The sequence below is a fragment of the Vanessa atalanta genome, chromosome 18 (genome assembly GCF_905147765.1).
Source record: "Vanessa atalanta chromosome 18, ilVanAtal1.2, whole genome shotgun sequence".
NCBI classification, from domain to species: Eukaryota; Metazoa; Arthropoda; class Insecta; order Lepidoptera; family Nymphalidae; genus Vanessa; species Vanessa atalanta.
The window spans coordinates 4,814,149-4,835,236 of record NC_061888.1 but is presented as its reverse complement, the minus strand read 5'-3'; the positions used below and the strand labels follow the sequence as shown (position 1 = coordinate 4,835,236).

At 35.4% G+C, this 21,088-nt stretch overlaps 1 protein-coding gene across 1 annotated transcript in view; it reads left to right on the top strand.

Moving 5' to 3' along the window:
* LOC125070901 (Down syndrome cell adhesion molecule-like protein Dscam2) overlaps positions 1-21,088 on the top strand; it is a 63,247-nt gene that overhangs the window by 27,377 nt on the left and 14,782 nt on the right. Inside the window, exons 5-27 of the mRNA XM_047680908.1 lie at positions 4,931-5,002; positions 5,078-5,222; positions 5,661-5,836; positions 6,568-6,658; positions 6,741-6,891; positions 7,401-7,565; positions 9,108-9,243; positions 9,374-9,493; positions 9,630-9,794; positions 12,496-12,640; positions 13,048-13,196; positions 15,727-15,937; positions 16,289-16,484; positions 16,708-16,874; positions 16,963-17,045; positions 17,362-17,499; positions 18,575-18,775; positions 18,922-19,051; positions 19,128-19,312; positions 19,520-19,699; positions 19,794-19,982; positions 20,209-20,436; positions 20,828-21,036. Of these exons, the coding sequence (XP_047536864.1) occupies positions 6,588-6,658; positions 6,741-6,891; positions 7,401-7,565; positions 9,108-9,243; positions 9,374-9,493; positions 9,630-9,794; positions 12,496-12,640; positions 13,048-13,196; positions 15,727-15,937; positions 16,289-16,484; positions 16,708-16,874; positions 16,963-17,045; positions 17,362-17,499; positions 18,575-18,775; positions 18,922-19,051; positions 19,128-19,312; positions 19,520-19,699; positions 19,794-19,982; positions 20,209-20,436; positions 20,828-21,036 (3,219 nt within the window). The 5' untranslated portion in view covers positions 4,931-5,002; positions 5,078-5,222; positions 5,661-5,836; positions 6,568-6,587. The remainder of the gene's footprint in view (positions 1-4,930; positions 5,003-5,077; positions 5,223-5,660; positions 5,837-6,567; positions 6,659-6,740; positions 6,892-7,400; positions 7,566-9,107; positions 9,244-9,373; positions 9,494-9,629; positions 9,795-12,495; positions 12,641-13,047; positions 13,197-15,726; positions 15,938-16,288; positions 16,485-16,707; positions 16,875-16,962; positions 17,046-17,361; positions 17,500-18,574; positions 18,776-18,921; positions 19,052-19,127; positions 19,313-19,519; positions 19,700-19,793; positions 19,983-20,208; positions 20,437-20,827; positions 21,037-21,088) is intronic.

Here is a 21,088-nt window from a genome sequence, read left to right as displayed (position 1 = left end):
AACAAATTTCAATGATTTTTAAATTATACTAGCCAGGTAAAGATAAGCTTCGATCATTTTGGATCTATAGTCGTAGCCTTGATAGTTGACACCCAATAACGTCAGTCCAGTCGTTTGCACGGATTGAAATGAAAATGGGAGAAGATTGTGTTATTTAATATATTAGACAACATCACATACATTACTCTGATGCCAATGTAAGAAGTTAAAGCACTTTGAAAATTAGAAGTAATGACGATACCACAAACACCCAGATCCATGACAACATAGAAAACTAATGATCTTTTTCTACATCGACTCGGCCGGGAATCGAACCCGGGACCTCGGAGTGGAGTGGAGTGTATACACTACTCGACCACGGAGGTCGACGATTTATTAGTTAAAGCACCAACATTGTCGTCACAAGCCTATTATAATCTATCTATACTAATATTATAATTGCGAAAGTAAGTCTGTCTGTCTGTCTGTTGCTCTTTCACAGCCAAATCACTGTACCAGATCTGTTGAACTTTTGTATGTAGCTTGAACTTCAAGAAAGGTCATAAGCTGGTTTTTTATACCTAACACCTGACGATAAACCCCTATACCTGGAGAGAAGCTGCGGGCGACAACTAGTATTAAATATATGCGAAATGTTTTGTTTCGTGTGAAGACAACACTTACAGTCTACGAGTTCAATTAATTATATAATAACATCAAATTAACAGCTAATATGGAATATATCATATACTTTCTTATTTTGGCTATCTTATTTAATTCACGGAAAACATCAATTATCTATTAAAAATAATTTTAAAAAAAATTTAAAGTGTATTTTAGTATTTTTTTTATGATATAAAAAAATATCTTTTAAAAAAAATTGATTATCTATATATATATATATCGAATATATATGGTTCATATAGGCCGAATATATAGGGTTCATATAGGCCGTTAATTGGTTGGAAATCGAAAAATAATTGGTGACCGGACACTCGTTAGGATATAACAAAATACAACATGAATAAATTGCATTTTATTTTATTCCAAATACAAATCCATCCGAACATGGAAACATTCATTCGCTGTAATACCTATTCGTGGTAACATCCGAAGAGATCACAACGACGTAATAAAGGGTAGATCTCAGAAAATGAAAGTATAATCAAAAGGGTACGTCCACGTCTATTGTTAGCAAGAAATAATATTTCCACGCGCGAATGGCTAAAATGGGTTGCCTAGCCACCAAGGAACAAATATATTACGATTTGCTCCTTCATTTTCTCGCAAGGTATTTTATTGCTTTGGGGTCTCTCATAAATTCTGAACCCACTCAGAGAGAAAAATAAGGCCTCAGCGAGTCTCAAATTGTTGCGAAAAATACTTATTACTAGACCGTCATCGCCTAGTAACGTTTTGGAATAACATAATTCTGATTTAATTTTAAATCATTTATTTATATCTGTGGAGTAAAATTATGCTGAAAGGTTTTTTTAACACTCAAATAAAAGTATCTACTAGTTTGATTTGAAAAAATCTCAATTTGTGCTACAAATGTTATAGTTTATATAGCATCACGCTAGTATCCACGGGGTCTATTATAAAGCTCAACGCGGGCGATACCGGGCGGGGCAGCTAGTAATATTATAAAAATTCAAAAAGTAATATCAAAAAATTTTATGGTACCGATATCATATGTTTTACAAATTATTCTAATTTTTTAAAATGATAAAATGTACACTTTATAGTAAATCGTGTAATTGTAAGAGTGTTCATAATATGATACATCTAATGTAAAGCACTTATTTTCGAGCGACATAAGTACTTTGTAATAAGACTCTTATAAATATCAACATTAATAATATCAAACAGAATATGTAATTTGGTTATAAAAATGTTACGTATAGGATAATTTTATTACAACATATTTTAATATCGAAAATTTTAATCAAAATAGACAAATATTTATAATCATAATATGCGGACGAATATTGCCGGCACAGACCCAATATCGATAGAATGATTTGTGTAAAGGTATATTCAGAACGACCCCTACAGACATTGTCGCTCGGCTACCGAATTTTTCATGCAGAAGCGGTCGTGCAGTACAGAATGTTTGCCAACATACACATTCCGAATCTAAATATATTCAGGGACATTGTAAATATTGATTACGGTCGCGATATTCTGTGTAAGTTTTTACTATTCTTGCTTAAGAGATATTCCTAAGACCATACGTGACGTTGACGAGATTAATTTTTGGAGTCTATTTAGAACCAGTGGCGGTTACTTCACTAAGAGGAAACTTTCCAAATTGAAATAGTTCGCTGAATATTTCGTACTGGCATCCATCTTTGTGGGGGCGGGTGTCACGGACGGTCGGGAGGACTTACTTTTTGATTTTCATACACCGGAACTCGTTTCAGAACAATCTATTGTACCAAAGCAGTTTTTTTTGTTTCATATTTTACAGAATGGTCTATGAGAATGTTTTCGTTAATTCAATTATTTTTAGTAAATTTCAATTGAACGAGTTTTTAAATACTATGCTTTATATAAAATGAAAGAGTTGAATAAAATTAAAGCAATGTCGTAGAGCAACGAAGTTATGAACTCAGGCTTATTTAGTAAAGAAAAATACATAAAAATTTAATGCACTTTAAATCCGAGGATTTTTTAAAAATGAACGGCCTTACTTAAAAGCTTTGCGCAGCGGATTATTATTTAAACAGTGATCGTCCTTTCCGTCATCATTGAATTGACATTCGCAGGAAGAAACCGTAACCTTGTTCAAAAAATCACCTTAAACGACATTTAACCGAATAGGTAAAACGGTAAATTCAAAATACAATATATTTCTAGATATCGATTATGAAATCCTACAATTCGAAGGTTATCAGAAATTTCGTTTATCTCGGAGTATCCAGACATACAAGGTTGTAAATTTTTTGTCTAGTCTTAAAATTTACGGCGTTATAAATTCTGAACGAACGCGGATAGTAAAAAGAAAAATTGAGTGAATTTTTCAGTGAGACCTAAATTCAGCATGACCTTTATAGGATACAGTTTGTGACTCCGTAGTTTTAGTATCTACCTCGACAATCGTAAAAATATCTTCGGGCAAGTCATACATATTAAATGCTGTGGTAATGTTTATGGAGTTGTGATAGATGTTCACAGCTTTGGAAGTAAGGGAGACACATTCACTTTCAAGTTTCAACATAACAAATTATCACAACAAAGAGAAATAAATGTCTCCAAATATTATGGAAGCAGCTTAACGAGATACGGAAATATCTGTTAAATATTTAATGTTTTAATTTATTCTATCAATTGATTTTTATGTTCACGGCTATAAACTAATAAAGATATTATGATAATATTTATAAATGATATAAATAATTTTAATTGTTAACTTTACTTTGCCTTTCTTACATTTTCCAAAATATAATTTATTTTCTATTCTATGAGTTTATTCAAAGTATGAACTAGGAAGGTATCATTACCACGAGTGATACTCGGTTATTTAATTACAATAGAACCCCTATTTTTTCCAACAAGAAATACTAGTGTATTTTAAAAAATAGCGATTGCTTATTGGAAAGTCCCCGCAAACGAAATCAAACTGATCATATACTTATAAACGCCAAGAAAAACTTTACAATTAATCAAATAACTGCGTGGCTGTAAATGTTTCAGTGCTGGGTCGCCTGTGCTATTACAGAATATGTTCTAAACTCACGAAGCCCACCTTTATTGCCTAACACAATTAAAGCTTATGAGTACTTAATGGTGCTTGCCTGGATTTGAACTCGCAATATTTCGTTGTAATTCGCGCGTTCTAACCACCGCGCCGCTCGTTAAGTACTAATTAATATCAGAACGTATGCCTGATTATTGTTTGAACACAAAAATTGATTAGCAAAATTATTAGAATGAAGCACCTATCAAACTATTGTCTATGATATAATTTTCCAAATAAATCGCTATGCATTAGTGGTAATCTATCCCAAATTATCGTAAGAAATGTTACCTAATATAACATTTAATTTGATATGCAATTATTAGTTTTCATATGAAGTCATTCTTTTTAACGTAAAAACAATATTACAGTTCGTTAATCCAGACTTCTGCGAACTGGACTGAACTGGGAAAACAAATAACTGGTTTTGAAGTATTTTTTTCATTTTTGGTTGTTAAAGTTTTGATAGTAGATGATTTATTTGTGGTACAAAAATCTGTACTTTAGTCGATAGTGATACTACGTAAGCGTAACTTCGTGTAAAACTGAATATTCTACCTACAAAAAAAATAACAGTACTTTCCATGTAGTGGTTACATAGCGTTAAAAATAAACTCCGACATAGATCTATTGACAGTTTATAATTGGTATGGTATATATAAATTAATATATTACCATAAAATTCTTAATAATGTAAGATTATAATTTATCAGCGAGATTGTAAACTGTCGAAAGATTGTGAACCGTAACAAATTGCTTACAATTTAACGCACTATTTTTCCATAGATTATAATCTATCAAATCAAATCGAATTCATTTATTCCATATAGAAGCATTACACTTACTTGTTAATTGTCACAAAAATACCCTGACCTAAGAAAAACGGGTTTAGTATGTGTATCGAATTAAATTTCCATTTAATTTAAAAAAAAAAATCTAATCGAAAGAGCTATAAGCTATCGAATATCACCATTCAAATTCTTTCAGCAGTTTATCTATATCTATAGTTTATAAATCTCGCGAGATAGATTTTTATCTAACGGTGATACACATATATATACATACATATATTGTAATAATAAAAAATCTACATAATATATAATATGGTTTTATTTATATCATAATACTTTTAAATTACGAGCTTATTACAAATACTTCTTCGATATATCTACACCAGCAAATTGTATTTTCTTAATACTTATATTCCAGTTATATGGTGCTCATTAGTGAAGAAAACCAACAGCGTTCGCATCAAACGAAAACGCCTTAAACGATCCTCTGGTAAGAGAATTTTATTTATTATTTTACGCTTTGAGAACGTTTTCCCATTTGATATATTTTTTGTTATTTTTCTAGATTCTCGACCAGAGCTCGTGTATACGTTTATTGAGCAAGCGGTACAGCCAGGAGCGCAAGTAGCGTTAAAATGTTCGGCTGTTGGTGAACCACCTCCTCGATTTCGATGGTCGTTAGATGGTCAACCAATACCGTCGCATCATGGGTAACAATTATTATATAATATGAGCAAATTACATAATATATAATTATTATACTGTAATGTTGCCAGTGGCTAGATAAAAGGCCGCAGATCTCGAGGTCCTGGATTCAAATCGGATTTTTTCATTTTTTTGGTTAAAAGTTTAATGAAAAGGATCTTCGAAATTAAAACCACATTATGGAAAGAATATTTTAATATACTACAACGGTTTATTTTAAATATAATTTCCATCCTTTCTCGAAATTATTATTGGTATATTTTTATCTCATTATTATGAATCATTTTATTGTTATTGAATCCTCAAAGACGCTCCATAAAGTTTTTAACGTGACATCAACGATGTGTTTTATTTTCACATTTTAAATAAACACTATTTGATTTAATTTTTAAATAAAGAACAATGAAACAGATATTTTTTTTAATAATTGGTATTTTGATCAGGGCAATAATAACAGAAGGACGGGAAACCGGACCCAGCAGTATCGGGTCGAGTAACAATTACATACTGTCGACATTGTCACTGAACAGTGCCAGGGTTGAACATGGCGGACGTTACGAGTGTCGGGCTACAAATAATCACGGCTCAATCGCACATGCTGCTCGGCTGAATGTTTACGGTAAGTATAACCTAACAGTGTTGCTAGTGATCGTTTTTTAAATGTATTTTCATCGAATCATCATAATTACTAATTGATGTTTGCTGTAATTATATTAAGCGCCCCAGTATTTGTCGAGTATTACTATTATGACTAGTTTCGCTTGTTTGATGAGCAAAAATGATACGGAGAAGATGCTACCGCCCATAGACAATGGCGTTATAAGAAATATTAACGATTCCTTACATCGCCAATGCCCCACCAACCTTGGGAACTAAGATATTATGTCCCTCATGCCTGTAGTTACACTGGTTCACTGGTTCAAGCCATAACACAACACTACTGAGTACTGTTATTTGGCGATAGAATATGTGATAAGTGGGTGGTACCTATCGATACGGGCTTGCACAACGCCCTACCACCAAGTAAATCACGGAAGATTGGGAATATGCTACCAGTATCTTCTCCATCTTCCGTGTAGATGAAAATAAGCGATGCTAAAATTATGTTCAAGTCACCTTGAATAGATGCGGTATCTAACTATATATCTTCTGTTAAGCATTAACTATATTATTATGATGCAGTTTAAATTATAAGTGAACTAGCGTAATTGAAGGTACAATAACATATAACATCATCCTATAATTCACAGTGAAATGACGATCTAAGGATTTTTGGTACAATGCATTTCACCTAATATATATCTTTTTCATTGGATGCAGTCATATTTATTAAAATCGATTGTATTATAGGTCCTCCATATATCCGCGCCATGAACCCAGTAAAGGCGGTCGCTGGATCTGACGTCACAATTTGGTGTCCTTATTATGGGTTCCCAATTGAGTAAGTTTATCTATCATACTAATTTTATAATACTTTTGCTTCACGGTATAAAACTTAATGCAACTTTGTTTTTTTCATAAAGTTCAGTAAAATGGGAAGGCGGGGTAGCAAACGATCCGCGTTACCAGCAATCTGAAGGGCAACTTACTATAACGAATGTCGATCGCACGCGAGACAGAGGCGGTTGGATTTGTTCTGTTCTGACTCCTGGAGGAGAATTAGCGAGGAGAGAGGTACGACTGATATGAAATATTATGATGGATATATTTTTTAATAAGTTTACGTAAAACTGGTAAAGATTTATGAATTTGATTTCATTATAATTTGAACATTATATAATGTAGTTAATTGCCAATGTGTTATTTATTCTGGCTTAAATTGCAAATTAATAAGTTAACTCAGAGGTCATTTTTGATACAATTAAATGCTTTAAATAAGAATTCTTAAAATTGTCATATATTACTTTGTTTGTCATTGTGAGTGCGCCTCTCTCGGAAACCTTTTTTCTTTTGGTACGTTTGTACAAATTAGTTGGATTCAGATTAGATGGATGATAGAATAACTTGAAAATTGTATAAGATATTTACTGTGTCGATAAGTAGAAAAAAAAACTAATTTATCTTAAGATTAGACTTGATTTTCAATTTCCAAGTGACGTGGCGCTACAGCGTGGAAAAATAAAATTGGAGTCATCGGTCATCGGCTGTGAAGTAGAAAATTGTTCACGAACTATTGACTCTAGGTGCAAATGAACGTCGTGTCACCGCCCGTGCTGTCGCCCATCGTGTTCCCGCCCGGCCTGCGCGCGGGCGACCGATCACAACTCACCTGCACCGTCACCTCCGGAGACATGCCTGTCTACTTTTCTTGGCTCAAGGATCAGATGCCTATATCTAGCGTGCTTCAGGTAAGTCATATATCCGTTAGTCTGCAAGAACATTTTCAGATTCAATCTGTGTACGTCGCTACTCCAAAACTTCTAATGTATGTATGTATTCAATTTGACTGTGCACTTCCTTGATGCTTCCTTGGCATAGTTGCTAAGTTAGCTGCAGCTAGATAAGGCTACGTAAACGGCTACGTTAACCCAAGGCGGTCTAATTCCGAGAGGGGCTAAATTAAAGTTATTTAGTTTTTCTAACAAAGCTGTGGCAATGATTACAATCTTTGACAGCACGTTCGCCGCATGGCCGCTGGACCTCAACCTGAGCCATGAGTACAATTTGTCATATATATTATTATACATCAATATATTTATTTTAATCATTTACATCTTAAGCATATATTTGAATAATCAGTTTACCTTCGATTAAGGATTTCAAAATATTAAACAGCTATTAAGGTATTATTGGATATATATCGATTGATACAATTGAGTAGCGTGAAAAATATCTACCAGAATGAATTATTTCATTTAACACCGTAGTTTAACGGAGTAACTTTAGTAAACTAACTAGTTTATTATTTACTAATCATCTTAAATATTGCCTATTTCAATGAGTAATTAAAATTACGATATTACTTCATGTCAATTAGAAACATATTGTGTTTTATGTAATTATAAAGATTTATTCGATTACGTGGATTAAAAAAAAAACAACTTTAGCTATGACACAATATCAAAGCTAAAGTTGTTTTTGACAACAATTAATTGTTCTAATGTCTAAGTGACAGCGTACTTACCGCCATATAAACGATACTATATACCCATACTAACCATACCAACGAGTACAACATACTCATACATACAATTAACCGCAAAGTCTTCAAAGTATTAAACTATCAGTATATTCCCATACTGTTTTAAATTCCTATAAGTATATAAATGGTATACTAGATGAAGCTAGTCCACTTGTATACTTGTGGTTGTTCAATGTATCCATTGCAATGGCGACTAAATATTCTACTTCGAGGCCGCTCGTATTATAATTTTTTGTTTAAAAATAAGGTCTTGCGATTAAAAATAATCTAATCCCACTTTTCGTCAGATTAAGGAAAAATCGCTAAAGACACGCCTGTATAATCTGTAATTATAATTAATTATCTAGTTTATGTCTCAATAAACTATACCATAAATTAAAACAAAATATATGTTTAAAGGTTCGAAGTTTCTTTGTGAGTTTGTTTTATCGATATTTTTTATATTTTACATTACACATCAAATTCAGCCAGTCAGTTGAATATTTTACCGACAATATTTCATTGTTTACTTTGAGATAGATTTACCCATCCGAAATCAAGTCAAATATTCGTAATTTTGGTTTATAACCCACTCTTAACGATCGGATATATTAAATTTTCCGTCATATTAATTGCTGCATGTGAAAACTTCCACAATTGTTTATGGATAATTATCGCAGACTGAATTAAAAACTTTACAAAAATCTGGAGAGATGATAAATCGCGAAAATTATTATAATAATGGACACTAGTATATAATGACACAAAGGTGGACGAGCGAGGTGCTGAGTTCTACAGCATGCTCCTGTTCAAGAGTCTGACCGCAGCGCACAGCGGCGTCTACACTTGCGTCGTCACCAACACCGCCGGGAAGGCAAACATGTCCGCCGAGCTAGCCATTAAGGGTAAGAATAAAAATATTTCGAAATCATATTTTAGTTATTTTCTCAAATTCATCAATGTAAAATGTTATAGACGCACCATTGTCTTCCATGTGAATAGAAAAATCCTAAATTTATATTTCTTTGTCAATAGTTCCGCCATATTGGCAAATAGAGCCGTTGGATGGTGCTGTGCTGTTGAATGGATCACTAACAGTCAGCTGCGAAGCAAGGGGCCATCCACCACCCGCAATATATTGGACAAAGTTTACTGGTAGGCACATTTTATTTAATAAACAATTTATTTTTGCTATAAAATAATATAGGCATTTTTAAATGTAAACAATATTTTTTAGTTAAAATGTATAAAAACTTTTAAGTATCCAGAAACATTTATCTTCAATTATAAGGTAGTACAGAGACGGCTTTGGGTGGAGTATCTGATCCGGTAGTGCTCGGTAATGGCTCGTTGAGGCTCGAGTCGGCCCGCGCGGAACATTCTGGAAAATATCGCTGTAGGGCAGAAAATGGCGTAGCACCGGCCCTGTCTAAAACTCTAACGATACACGTTAACGGTAAGTATTAAATGCATTTACTATAAAAAATTGTAACCCTCTTTTCATATCTGCGTTTGCGTTAATGTACTAAATGGAAACATAATGGCGCAAGCGATTTGTGACACTTAATCCCGACTCTTAGCAGTATTCCGAGTTTCTTCCTCGCTTTTTATTTACCGAGTAACGAAAATGTCGTTTAATATGTTTTGGGATATGTCTTCCATCTGCATACTAAGATTATTGCCACGTTTTATTTGGCCTATATTTTTACGAGAACCTAAAAGTCGAAGATTGGATTCATAAAACCACAAGACCGCATCGTCGAGCCCTTTACATTTTATGTTCATAGCGATACTATCGAAGTATCGCTTTATCCTTATCATTTATCAATAAACAAGCGAATCTGCCTGACTTTGTATGGTACATTAAAGGTTTACGTCGTTATTATACAACAAAAAATATTTTAAAGTCCTTTCACTATAGAATACTTTTTCTTTGTATTATGTTCTTCAACTTATCCAACTTGTAAATAACTTGTAAATAATTCAAGTCAGTTCTTTACTTTTTATGTACTTATACAAATATGAAATTATCGCTTGTAACGTCAATAGTTTAAATTTAAGAGTTCCTTATAATGATATATGTATATACTAAAACCAACTTCGAGATGCGTTGCATTTTTTATTATAAGTCTTATGTATATTGGTTTCGTCGGTTTTTCAGTTAGGCCTTATATAAAAGTCTCCTCATTTTTAGAATAGATATATTGACTATAGTCATACGCTACTGCCTCGTTGGCTTAATTGTTTTATATAAGGCTTGAGGTTCTGGGTTCAAGCCCCAGATCGGGCCGATAAAAAGTAATTGGGTTTTTCTGTCAGAAAATTCTCAGTGATAGCCAAGAGTCTGGAAGTGGAAATACACTCCCGTGCCTTGAAAAACACGTAAAGCCTGCGCCAGAATTCTTTCCGGTCATGTCGGATTCGCATTATGAGAATGAGGATTCGCATCATAAAATAATGGTTACATTTTTTTTAAACAATTATAATTCAAGTGAAATTATTACTGAGGAATCTGTTGTAGCTGAGCTACTGACGAGACGAAAACCTAATCAATACGACTGCTGTGAAGCTAGTGTTTGTATTTATCCTGTTTGTTTCTGCCTAGAGCTAAAACGTATCAACCAATTTCAACAATGGAGCCATGAGATCTGTCAAAGCGTTCTGAGCTATAGATTATGTGATGTTCAGTCAGCTGTCAATACTTTGATTGTCTACGAAATATAGCACTTCCTTGGCCAATGTTACTAGATAATCGTTACTAATATTATTAATGCCATATTGAGTTTGTTATTTGCTTGTTACGATTTCACGCCTTAATTCAACCAATCATCGTAAAAATTTGTATACACTTTTCGGGGTAGTGAAAAGAACTCCTCGATACTGGCAGGTGTTAGGTACTCCATTCGTTCATATTTGTAATAAGAGGATAATCAACAAAGAAGTAGTAATTAAATATAAAAAAATATTAAATTTCATCTGAAGTTTTTGCTCAACGTATAGAACCGGCGCGATTCGAAACACCATCAGTAAACGTAACGGCGAAGCTGGGAGACACGGTGCGGTTGGCTTGCGTCGCGAGAGGCGACAATCTTTGTATTATGTTCTTCAACTTATCCAACTTGTAAATAACTTGTAAATAATTCAAGTCAGTTCTTTACTTTTTATGTACTTATACAAATATGAAATTATCGCTTGTAACGTCAATAGTTTAAATTTAAGAGTTCCTTATAATGATATATGTATATACTAAAACCAACTTCGAGATGCGTTGCATTTTTTATTATAAGTCTTATGTATATTGGTTTCGTCGGTTTTTCAGTTAGGCCTTATATAAAAGTCTCCTCATTTTTAGAATAGATATATTGACTATAGTCATACGCTACTGCCTCGTTGGCTTAATTGTTTTATATAAGGCTTGAGGTTCTGGGTTCAAGCCCCAGATCGGGCCGATAAAAAGTAATTGGGTTTTTCTGTCAGAAAATTCTCAGTGATAGCCAAGAGTCTGGAAGTGGAAATACACTCCCGTGCCTTGAAAAACACGTAAAGCCTGCGCCAGAATTCTTTCCGGTCATGTCGGATTCGCATTATGAGAATGAGGATTCGCATCATAAAATAATGGTTACATTTTTTTTAAACAATTATAATTCAAGTGAAATTATTACTGAGGAATCTGTTGTAGCTGAGCTACTGACGAGACGAAAACCTAATCAATACGACTGCTGTGAAGCTAGTGTTTGTATTTATCCTGTTTGTTTCTGCCTAGAGCTAAAACGTATCAACCAATTTCAACAATGGAGCCATGAGATCTGTCAAAGCGTTCTGAGCTATAGATTATGTGATGTTCAGTCAGCTGTCAATACTTTGATTGTCTACGAAATATAGCACTTCCTTGGCCAATGTTACTAGATAATCGTTACTAATATTATTAATGCCATATTGAGTTTGTTATTTGCTTGTTACGATTTCACGCCTTAATTCAACCAATCATCGTAAAAATTTGTATACACTTTTCGGGGTAGTGAAAAGAACTCCTCGATACTGGCAGGTGTTAGGTACTCCATTCGTTCATATTTGTAATAAGAGGATAATCAACAAAGAAGACTAATTAAATATAAAAAAATATTAAATTTCATCTGAAGTTTTTGCTCAACGTATAGAACCGGCGCGATTCGAAACACCATCAGTAAACGTAACAGCGAAGCTGGGAGACACGGTGCGGTTGGCTTGCGTCGCGAGAGGCGACAATCCTCTATCTATGACTTGGAGCCATTCGGGGAGAGCTTTGCCGAATTCTGATTACAGGTATTTCTTACAACAATAAGTTTTTACTGTCGAGATTCAAGTTGAAAAAAAATTAACATTATCTCCAACTTTATTTAAACTAACTTTCTCTACCTTGAATAATAATCATATTTTTATTCATTAGCAGAAATACTCATGCTTTTGCTTGTTGATAAATACAAATGGGTAGGTGCGATGACTTCTACCGTCAAATAGCAATAAATACTTAATATTGTTGTGTTCCGGTTTAAAGTATGAGTGAGCTAGTGTAACTACAGGACATAACATCTTAATTCCCAAAGTTGGTGACGCATCGGCTGCAGCCAATAAATTTCAATATTAACTATTTTTGTGTCCATATTAATTTTATAAATATGACATGTTTATGTATGAAACTAATTTAGTTAAAACCAAATTGTTAATAATAGGATGAGTATATCAGAGACTCGCAGTGCGGAGGGACTGCGCAGTGAGCTGGTAATTGAGAGAGCCGATAGGAGGGATTCTGGTGTTTATCGGTGTCAGGCGTCCAACCCCTACGGCAGGTCGGACCACTTCGTACACCTCGGAGTACAAGGTTAGTGGATGTTCCCAGACTAATTCCTTATGCAATATACTTCACAATGTTTTACGAATAAATTAAACGAAATAATTAAATTATTTCGTACTCATTAATAAGGCTCACACTGGAAAAAATCGTTAATATATATGTATTAACGATTTTTTCATTTAACATAAAAATTGTAAAAAGCAAAAAATCAATAATATAAAAACTGACATAAAATGAGACAAATAATTATTTATATCTACCTCTCTTTTTAAGCTTGAAGCTTGTATTAAGCTTAAATGTCAGGTCGGTCAGGATCGAACCTTGATCGACTTCTTACATCGGTGATCGCTATGCGGTTTTTTAACCATTGCTATATTGATACTTATTTAAAACTATTTGTTATATTTAAATATAACTTAACTAAACTGTTTTTTATACATATTGTTTTATGATTTGTCGCTATAAGTAATCGGTCGAATAGTTAAAAAAAAAGTACAACTGGCAAAATAAATCTATCTCAGACCCTAAATTGAGTGTCCGGCACGCACTCACCCGATTCTTTACGGTTATTGTGACTTTTATTGCCCCTTACTATTACTGGAGGTCAGGCGTAAAAATAAAGGTATTTCGTTAAAATATATTATCATCATAATAATGAGTTGAGATAGCCCTGCAGATAGAATATATTGACTGAATTTTACGGGTTCGATCTGAGCAAAAACCAACGTGCTTAATTTTTGTTTATAATTAATCTTGTGGAAACACCAACATTACCGCATTGGATGAAATTCTATAAGTGCGAAATTTTGGGATTAGTTAGCCAACAGTCGATGATCGGTGGTATATATGTAAATTGAGAGTGCGATGTTTTTTTTTTCTTTAAATAAAAATAATCTGATCAAAATCTAAAAAACAAGTCCGAAGATACTTCATAGCCCCTTGAAACCACCGTATTAAACTAATAAACTCAACGAAAGTTGTTGGGCGTCTCTGGGCAGTATTTTCGCTCCTCAGAGCGAACGGTGCTTGAAGTGCTCATGTAAACAAGCAAAGCGTATAACAGCTTACTCCAGCTTATTTACCGTGTAAACCACTAAAATATAGTTAAGCCTTTTTAACTTTAATTACACCACTCGAAGGAGTTTTTAGTTAGTGTTTTATAGTACATTATTATTTTTGTTATCATATTCATCGCTTAGCCTCATTGATCCCTTTTTTTCTAGGTAATTTTATCGGTAAAACTTAACATCACTTATATTTCATCATATATAACTCTTGCAAAAACGAAAAACCTTTTGAATAACAAAATAAAAATTAAAAATACGCTCTTAGTTTGTTATTATTTGTATTTATTTCTTAACCTATCCATATCATATTTTTTATTTACATTTAAATATTAAAAAATACAATACTAAGATCACTTTCGTCTTCGATTTTACAGAATAGCCTTTTTCATATTTTATAACGATTTTTTGGACCTAACCTCACAAAGGATGTGAGGTCCGAGCGCGGCCTATTTTTCTGTAACGCCCAATAAGTATTCGATGAAATGAATTAAAAAAAGTATTGTATTCAAGAACTGTTTGTAGCGCATTACATAGCAGAACTTTTAGTATATCCCATGATATATTTAAATATAAGGTTTGTATATCTTTAGTCCTCCTCCAATTGGAATGGGGTGTAGATAAAACATTGTGATCAAATTGCTTTTATTGCCTACGATTACGAACTCGGTTGGGCGTTGTATGTTATGTTCATAATGTATAGATTACACGCCTTATCTATTAAGTTTTTCCGCCGTGAGAATTGAATTTTTTAATTGAAAAATTTAAAAGGAACTCGGATTTATATTACAGAACGAGTACCTTGCACGTTAAACCTTTACATATATGGATTGATATATCTTTTTCTTATACTGTTGTGTTATTAATTTATATTTATATACAATTAATTAATTATTGATGTATGCATATCGACAATGTTTGCCCACGATTGAGCATAACCGTCGGTAAATGCTATCTGCCACCTATTTTATAGTATAACTCAGGAACGCGCTGCGTCTTTTGGTATACGTTAATGATTTAGTAATTTTTCACTTTTTATTACCTCACTAAATATTATTATAGATATATACACAGAAAATGAATTAAGTTCTAGTTTGACAACTTACGTTAAATTACATATTAAAAACATGAACATGGCAGGAACATGGGACATCTGGGTAATAGTGTTAAGGACACGTGAATAAGCCCTTGACCGAATATTTTTGATCCAAACTCCCGCAAACACCTCTGAAATTTCATGTGCTAAATTAGTATTTATATTAATCTCGGTTTTAAAGAAAAATATCATGAGGATGCATGTATGGTATTATAGTCAGCCATATTTGCACTATTAAGCAAAAAAGATTTAAATACAACAGTGGAAAAGTTATAAACCATTTACCTCAAAAGGAAAGGAGGATTTAGCCCATCTGTGAGAAATTTACAGTGTGTTACATACCTTACTTTCTTAAAACATATATTCTTGTATAACAATAAATTCAACTGTTCTATAGAACCACCAGAACCACCGGCCAATTTTCGAGTACTAGACACTACATCGCGATCAATCCGCTTACAATGGCGAAGACCTTACGACGGGAACTCCCCGGTGCTGGGCTATGTAGTGCAATATCGCAGGCACGACTCTACTAATCCCGATGCTTGGAGAGACGCCGACACACATAACGTCTCCGTCAATGCTCACACCATGGACTCTTATACTGAGTAAGTTTTAATTAAATATGTAGGTAATCTAAATACTTTAAAAGCGCCTACTTAAAGTTATTCAAGACACAGTCTGCGATTGCGAGTGTATGGCTCGAACTCTCCAATAATGAACTACTCGGTGAACCTCAGATAGTTTGGAGAGATGCCAACTCGTATCCCAGATATCTACTCGAATTAGATCTCGCTTTCCCTGAATGCTTAAGCAGGATGATGTTACTTTTAAGCGCGTTAAAATTCCAATGGATTGAAACAATCTTATTGCTTTTTAAGTATTTTAAAATTTAAAAAACGGTATCAAAATCATTACAATAAAGTTCGTAAAGTATTATACTTCACTTCGTGTGGTAGGACGGAAGACGCAACGATAACAGGCTTAGAGCCGGCGACAGCGTACTTGGTGCGCGCACGCACAGTAACGGCGCAATTCGCGTCTGCACACACGCGCGCACTGCTGGCGCTGACGTCACACGAACCGCCGGCACGCGCGCCCGTTAGTCTGCGCGCGTCCGCTCCGCGCCCGTCCACTATAGAACTTGCGTGGCAGGTAGGATATTTTGTTTCCTAGTACTCAAATGCAAAAACATCCTAAATCCATCTACTGAATAAATGACTCCATGATAGCTTCATTAACAAACATCGTTTTAATGAAACAATAGTTTAACGTTTTTACTTTATATAATGTTGAAGTAAGTTTTGATGAAAAAAAAAGTAATTCTAAACCAGTTTGTAACTTTGCAAAACTTAATGGAATTTTATTTTTATCCAAGGCACCACCAACATCGGCATGGAATGGTGAATTATTAGGATATACGGTATGGTGGTGGCCTGCCGCTGACGGTACGTTATCCGGCGGTGCTAGTGTTGGAATGGAATTTGCCACAGTTAGGGGACATGTCACCAAGTATACTATTGAAAGTCTCGAACATTTTACGCGGTAAGATATTTGTAAAATGTGGTTGGTTATTGAAGTGTATTGATTACTAATACGTCAAGAAATATTGAACTTTTGTTTGCCCTTTTAGATATTCGGTTAGCGTCAGAGCGTTTAATAGTGCAGGTGCTGGACCAGCTACAGCTCCTGTTAACACTCTTACTCAGGAGAGTGGTAAGGGAAAAATACAAGGAATATATAATATATAGACATATCATTTTATAACTTGAGTCCTAATTAAATAGAGTTTTAAATTGTTTACGATTCCCGTTTAAGTTTTACAAATAGCATATACGTTGACATTGTAACTTTTATAAGTCTAAACTTGATATTTTCCTCGTATATTTACCGATTTTTGTTACAATATGTTCGTAATACATACATATCTACAAAGATCACAAAAAAATATTTGGCATCATTTAAAATACCATAATGAAATATTATCCAATGATACGACACATATATGAAAATATAATGTTTTTTCGGGTAGTGCCATCGGAAGGTCCGCGCGCCGTCCGCTGTCGCGCAGTGTCTCCTCAGAGTCTCAAAGTGGAATGGTCTCCTCCCCCTGCTCATGCGCATCACGGTGCTCTCCTGGGATACAAGCTGCTTTATCGTCCGGAGCATAGTGAGTAAATTATGGTAAAATATGACCAACCATTTAAATATTAGTTATTATGTTTCTAATTTGTGTAAAAATATGGTTCATTCTGAGTGGTTTTAGTTTAGGTGTTTATTAAATTATCCTTTAATTATAGTATGTTCATTAGGAAAGAACAACAACAACAATCATTTTTTTCGCTATTTATTAGCTATGTTAACAACTTTTAATAAAACACTAAATTTTTTTACAATATTGTAAAGTAGAAACTACGCCTTATTCTCAAAATTACAACGACAACAGTTGTGATAAACTAACGAGGAAACAGAAGTAATGCTGACAAATTTTATTTGAATAATTAGTATACACTTCACTCACGTACGTGCTTAAACTCACTCACTTGGACACACCCATATCAATAATTATTTTATTTTACTACAAACAAAAGGAGCGAATAATGAAGAAAAACGCACTCAAACTCAAACTCAAATTCCTTTATTCAATATAGAAGTATTACACTTTCTTATTGATTGTCAAGTTAAACACTACCACCGGTTCGGAAAAAGAAAACACCCTGACCTGAGAAGAACCGGCGAAAGAAACTCAGCGGGACTTTTTTTTTACGTCAAATTAATTATATACATAATTGTATATGAGTAGAAACAGCCAGGAGGCGATCGTTTCATTCCCAAGGTGTGCTATCAAACATAAACTCACTAATTGTATAGTAACCTTTCGCACACAACAGAAGCATTTTGAACGCTTTCTGGGATCCTGTTGTAGAAGCGTATACATTGCCCCACAAAAGAGTTGCTGACTCTATGCAGTCGAGTAACAGGAGTAACAAGATTGTGTTTGTTCCTTGTACCAACGTTATGAGAATCACATTTTCTCTTAAAAACATTAATATTTTTCCGTACATACAAAACATTACAGAATATATATTGAGAAACTTGTTTTTCACTTGTTTGAATTGGATGACATATAAGTAAGAGGGTGACGAAATGATCAGTATACCGAATATACTGATATAATGTATCGTTAGAGACACACTCGATCCTCACACCTTCCTGGCTGAGCGAAGGCAGTTGTTTGTCGGCAGCGACAGACTGGCTGGAGTGGGAGGTGCGAGGCGGCGGCGCGGGCGCGGCGGCGGGCGCGGAGGTGAAGCGCGTGGCGGGCGTGGAGACCTTGCTGCTGGCGCTGCGGCCGCACAGCAACTACACCGTGCAGGCGCTGGCCTACACCGCCGCCGGCGACGGCGTGCCCGCTCATCCTATACACTGCACTACGCAGCAGGATGGTGAGCTGTTATATACATACGAGCTTTATGTAAACATTCCTCTGCTGTATTTGCTTAAAGTTTTACTCATACAATCGCTGTGAGATGAGAAGGCATGAGCAAAAAATTTCTCAATTACTTATTTAAATTGAAAGACTTGTTTGCAGCTCCAGGACCACCAGCTGCAGTGAAAGTGATCGCGACATCCGTTACGTCTTTGGCAGTTAGCTGGTTACCCCCAGGTCGGCCGAATGGACCTATTTTGTATTATACCGTCTTCTATCGTGAACTTGGAAGGTATAATGTTCAGTCATTTCAAATAATATTTTAAATATGTTTTGTGTTTTTGTACGAATAAGATTTTATTTTAAAGGGACCGTCCTCCACAAACAACCACTGTTCAAGCGGAAGATGTTGAAATGTCAGTCGGTCTCGGCGGTTTCACGGAATTAAGGTCTTTGTCGGAAAGCGCTACATACGAAGCGTGGGTTGCAGCACATTCTGCAGCTGGAGAGGGAGAACCATCTGCACCTCAGCCTGCCACGACTACCTCTAGAGGTAAGGTATCTTCATGCAATTTTCGTTACTTATGTACTTAATATAGTAATATTGTTCTCTTGTCTATCCTACATAATTTTTTGCGAAACAGAATAAATGGTTGAAAGGAGCTTAATTCAAAATATTTAAGGAAAACTTCACAATAACTGTCTATTGGCCGTTGATATTGCACCCATATAAATTTAGTTTCTATCTTGTTGTACCTAGCGGCAGTGAGACTGTTGTCGTTCGGCGTGTGGGCGCGCGTGCAGTGCGGGCGGCCGCTGCGTCTCGCGTGCGCGTGGCGCGGGGAGCCGGCCCCGCGCGCGCGCTGGCTGCGCGGAGACCGGCCCGTCACACACGACCCGCGGACGCATCTCACACCGCAAGGACATCTCGCTATACATGGTCAGTGTTGCGATAATCGTACTACCTATTTCCATTGTGTAAATCGATTGTGACGATTTTTATTTTATTGATTATAAATGGTTATTCGTATTAGAAGTGGACGCGCTGACGAGCGGCAACTATACGTGCTCGGCGCGCAATTCCTTCGGCTCCGAGGAGGTGACGTACCGCGTGGAGTGCGCCGCGCCACCCGCCGCGCCCGCACTCGTGCTCGAACGCGCCGCACACACCCTGGCGCGCCTCGCCTGGCGTACCACACACCACCCTGCTGCTCCCCCACATGGTAAGCATCGTCTAAGAAATCATCTCTTGAATCTCTTGGCCTCCATTTAGCCAGATATGATTTTGACTTACAAAAATTGTTAAAGTAGTTTCACCAAACATCTCTATTAAATTTAAATATAATAGAAGTAAACAATAGTTTTAAACTAAAGAAGTTTAAATAGCTTAAATACGAATGTAAGGTAATGTTGCTTTTAGAAACTAACTAGTCTCTTAATTTGTAATAGGTTTTACCATCTTCTGGGTACGCGTCCGTGATGACAGCGGTGAGGGTGCGGAACCCACTAGCTCCCGAGGTGAAGAAGAACGTAAAATAGAAGCAGGTGGAGAAGCAGCTAGTGTGGTGCTGAGAGCCCTATCATGTGGAGCAACATATTCAGTCAAGGCTGTCGCGCATTCGAGAGCTGGCTCTTCACCACCATCTGCCCCCTTACTTGTTCGGACGAAACCTCCAGGTAATATTCAAGCATAGAAAGTACTGATGAATTTTTTTGTCCACACAATGCTTAACATATAATTTCAGATTTGTTAATGAAGGATTTTACAACATGCTATTTGTTTTATTATTGTTTTTCGCTTTGTAATGAATAATACGCAATGTCGTATATAAAGCATACATACAACGTGATATTTCATCTGGTAATAGGCAAAATTAACTTATAACCTCTCGAAAAATGTGTTGGTATCATCTGACCGCCAACTAGAGCGAAATCGGCTTCCTGATACACACTTCCGTAACTTTTCATGAAATCACTCCTACAGATTGCAAGTAAAAAGAGATTGAAGATGTTACACAACAAAAATATTGTACCAATATAATAAATAATTCCAATCAACATCGTCCAGTACTAGTGTGGGAAGGCGGAGGAAATCCAGAGAGTGATCGAGAAGAGGGTGCCGAGGCGGCCGTGTGGAGCAACAGCAGCGCGCTCGCACTCGACGCGCGCAGAGCCGTGCGCTGCTCCGCGAGGCTCGTGCGTCTGCAGTGGAGGCGAGCAGACGCCGGACTAGTCTGGAGGGACGCAGACCTCACCTCTTTGCACCATCACCGAGAGGTAAGATCAGAATGAAAGTTTGTATAGTTAGCTTTATCTTTTCGCCCCTTCT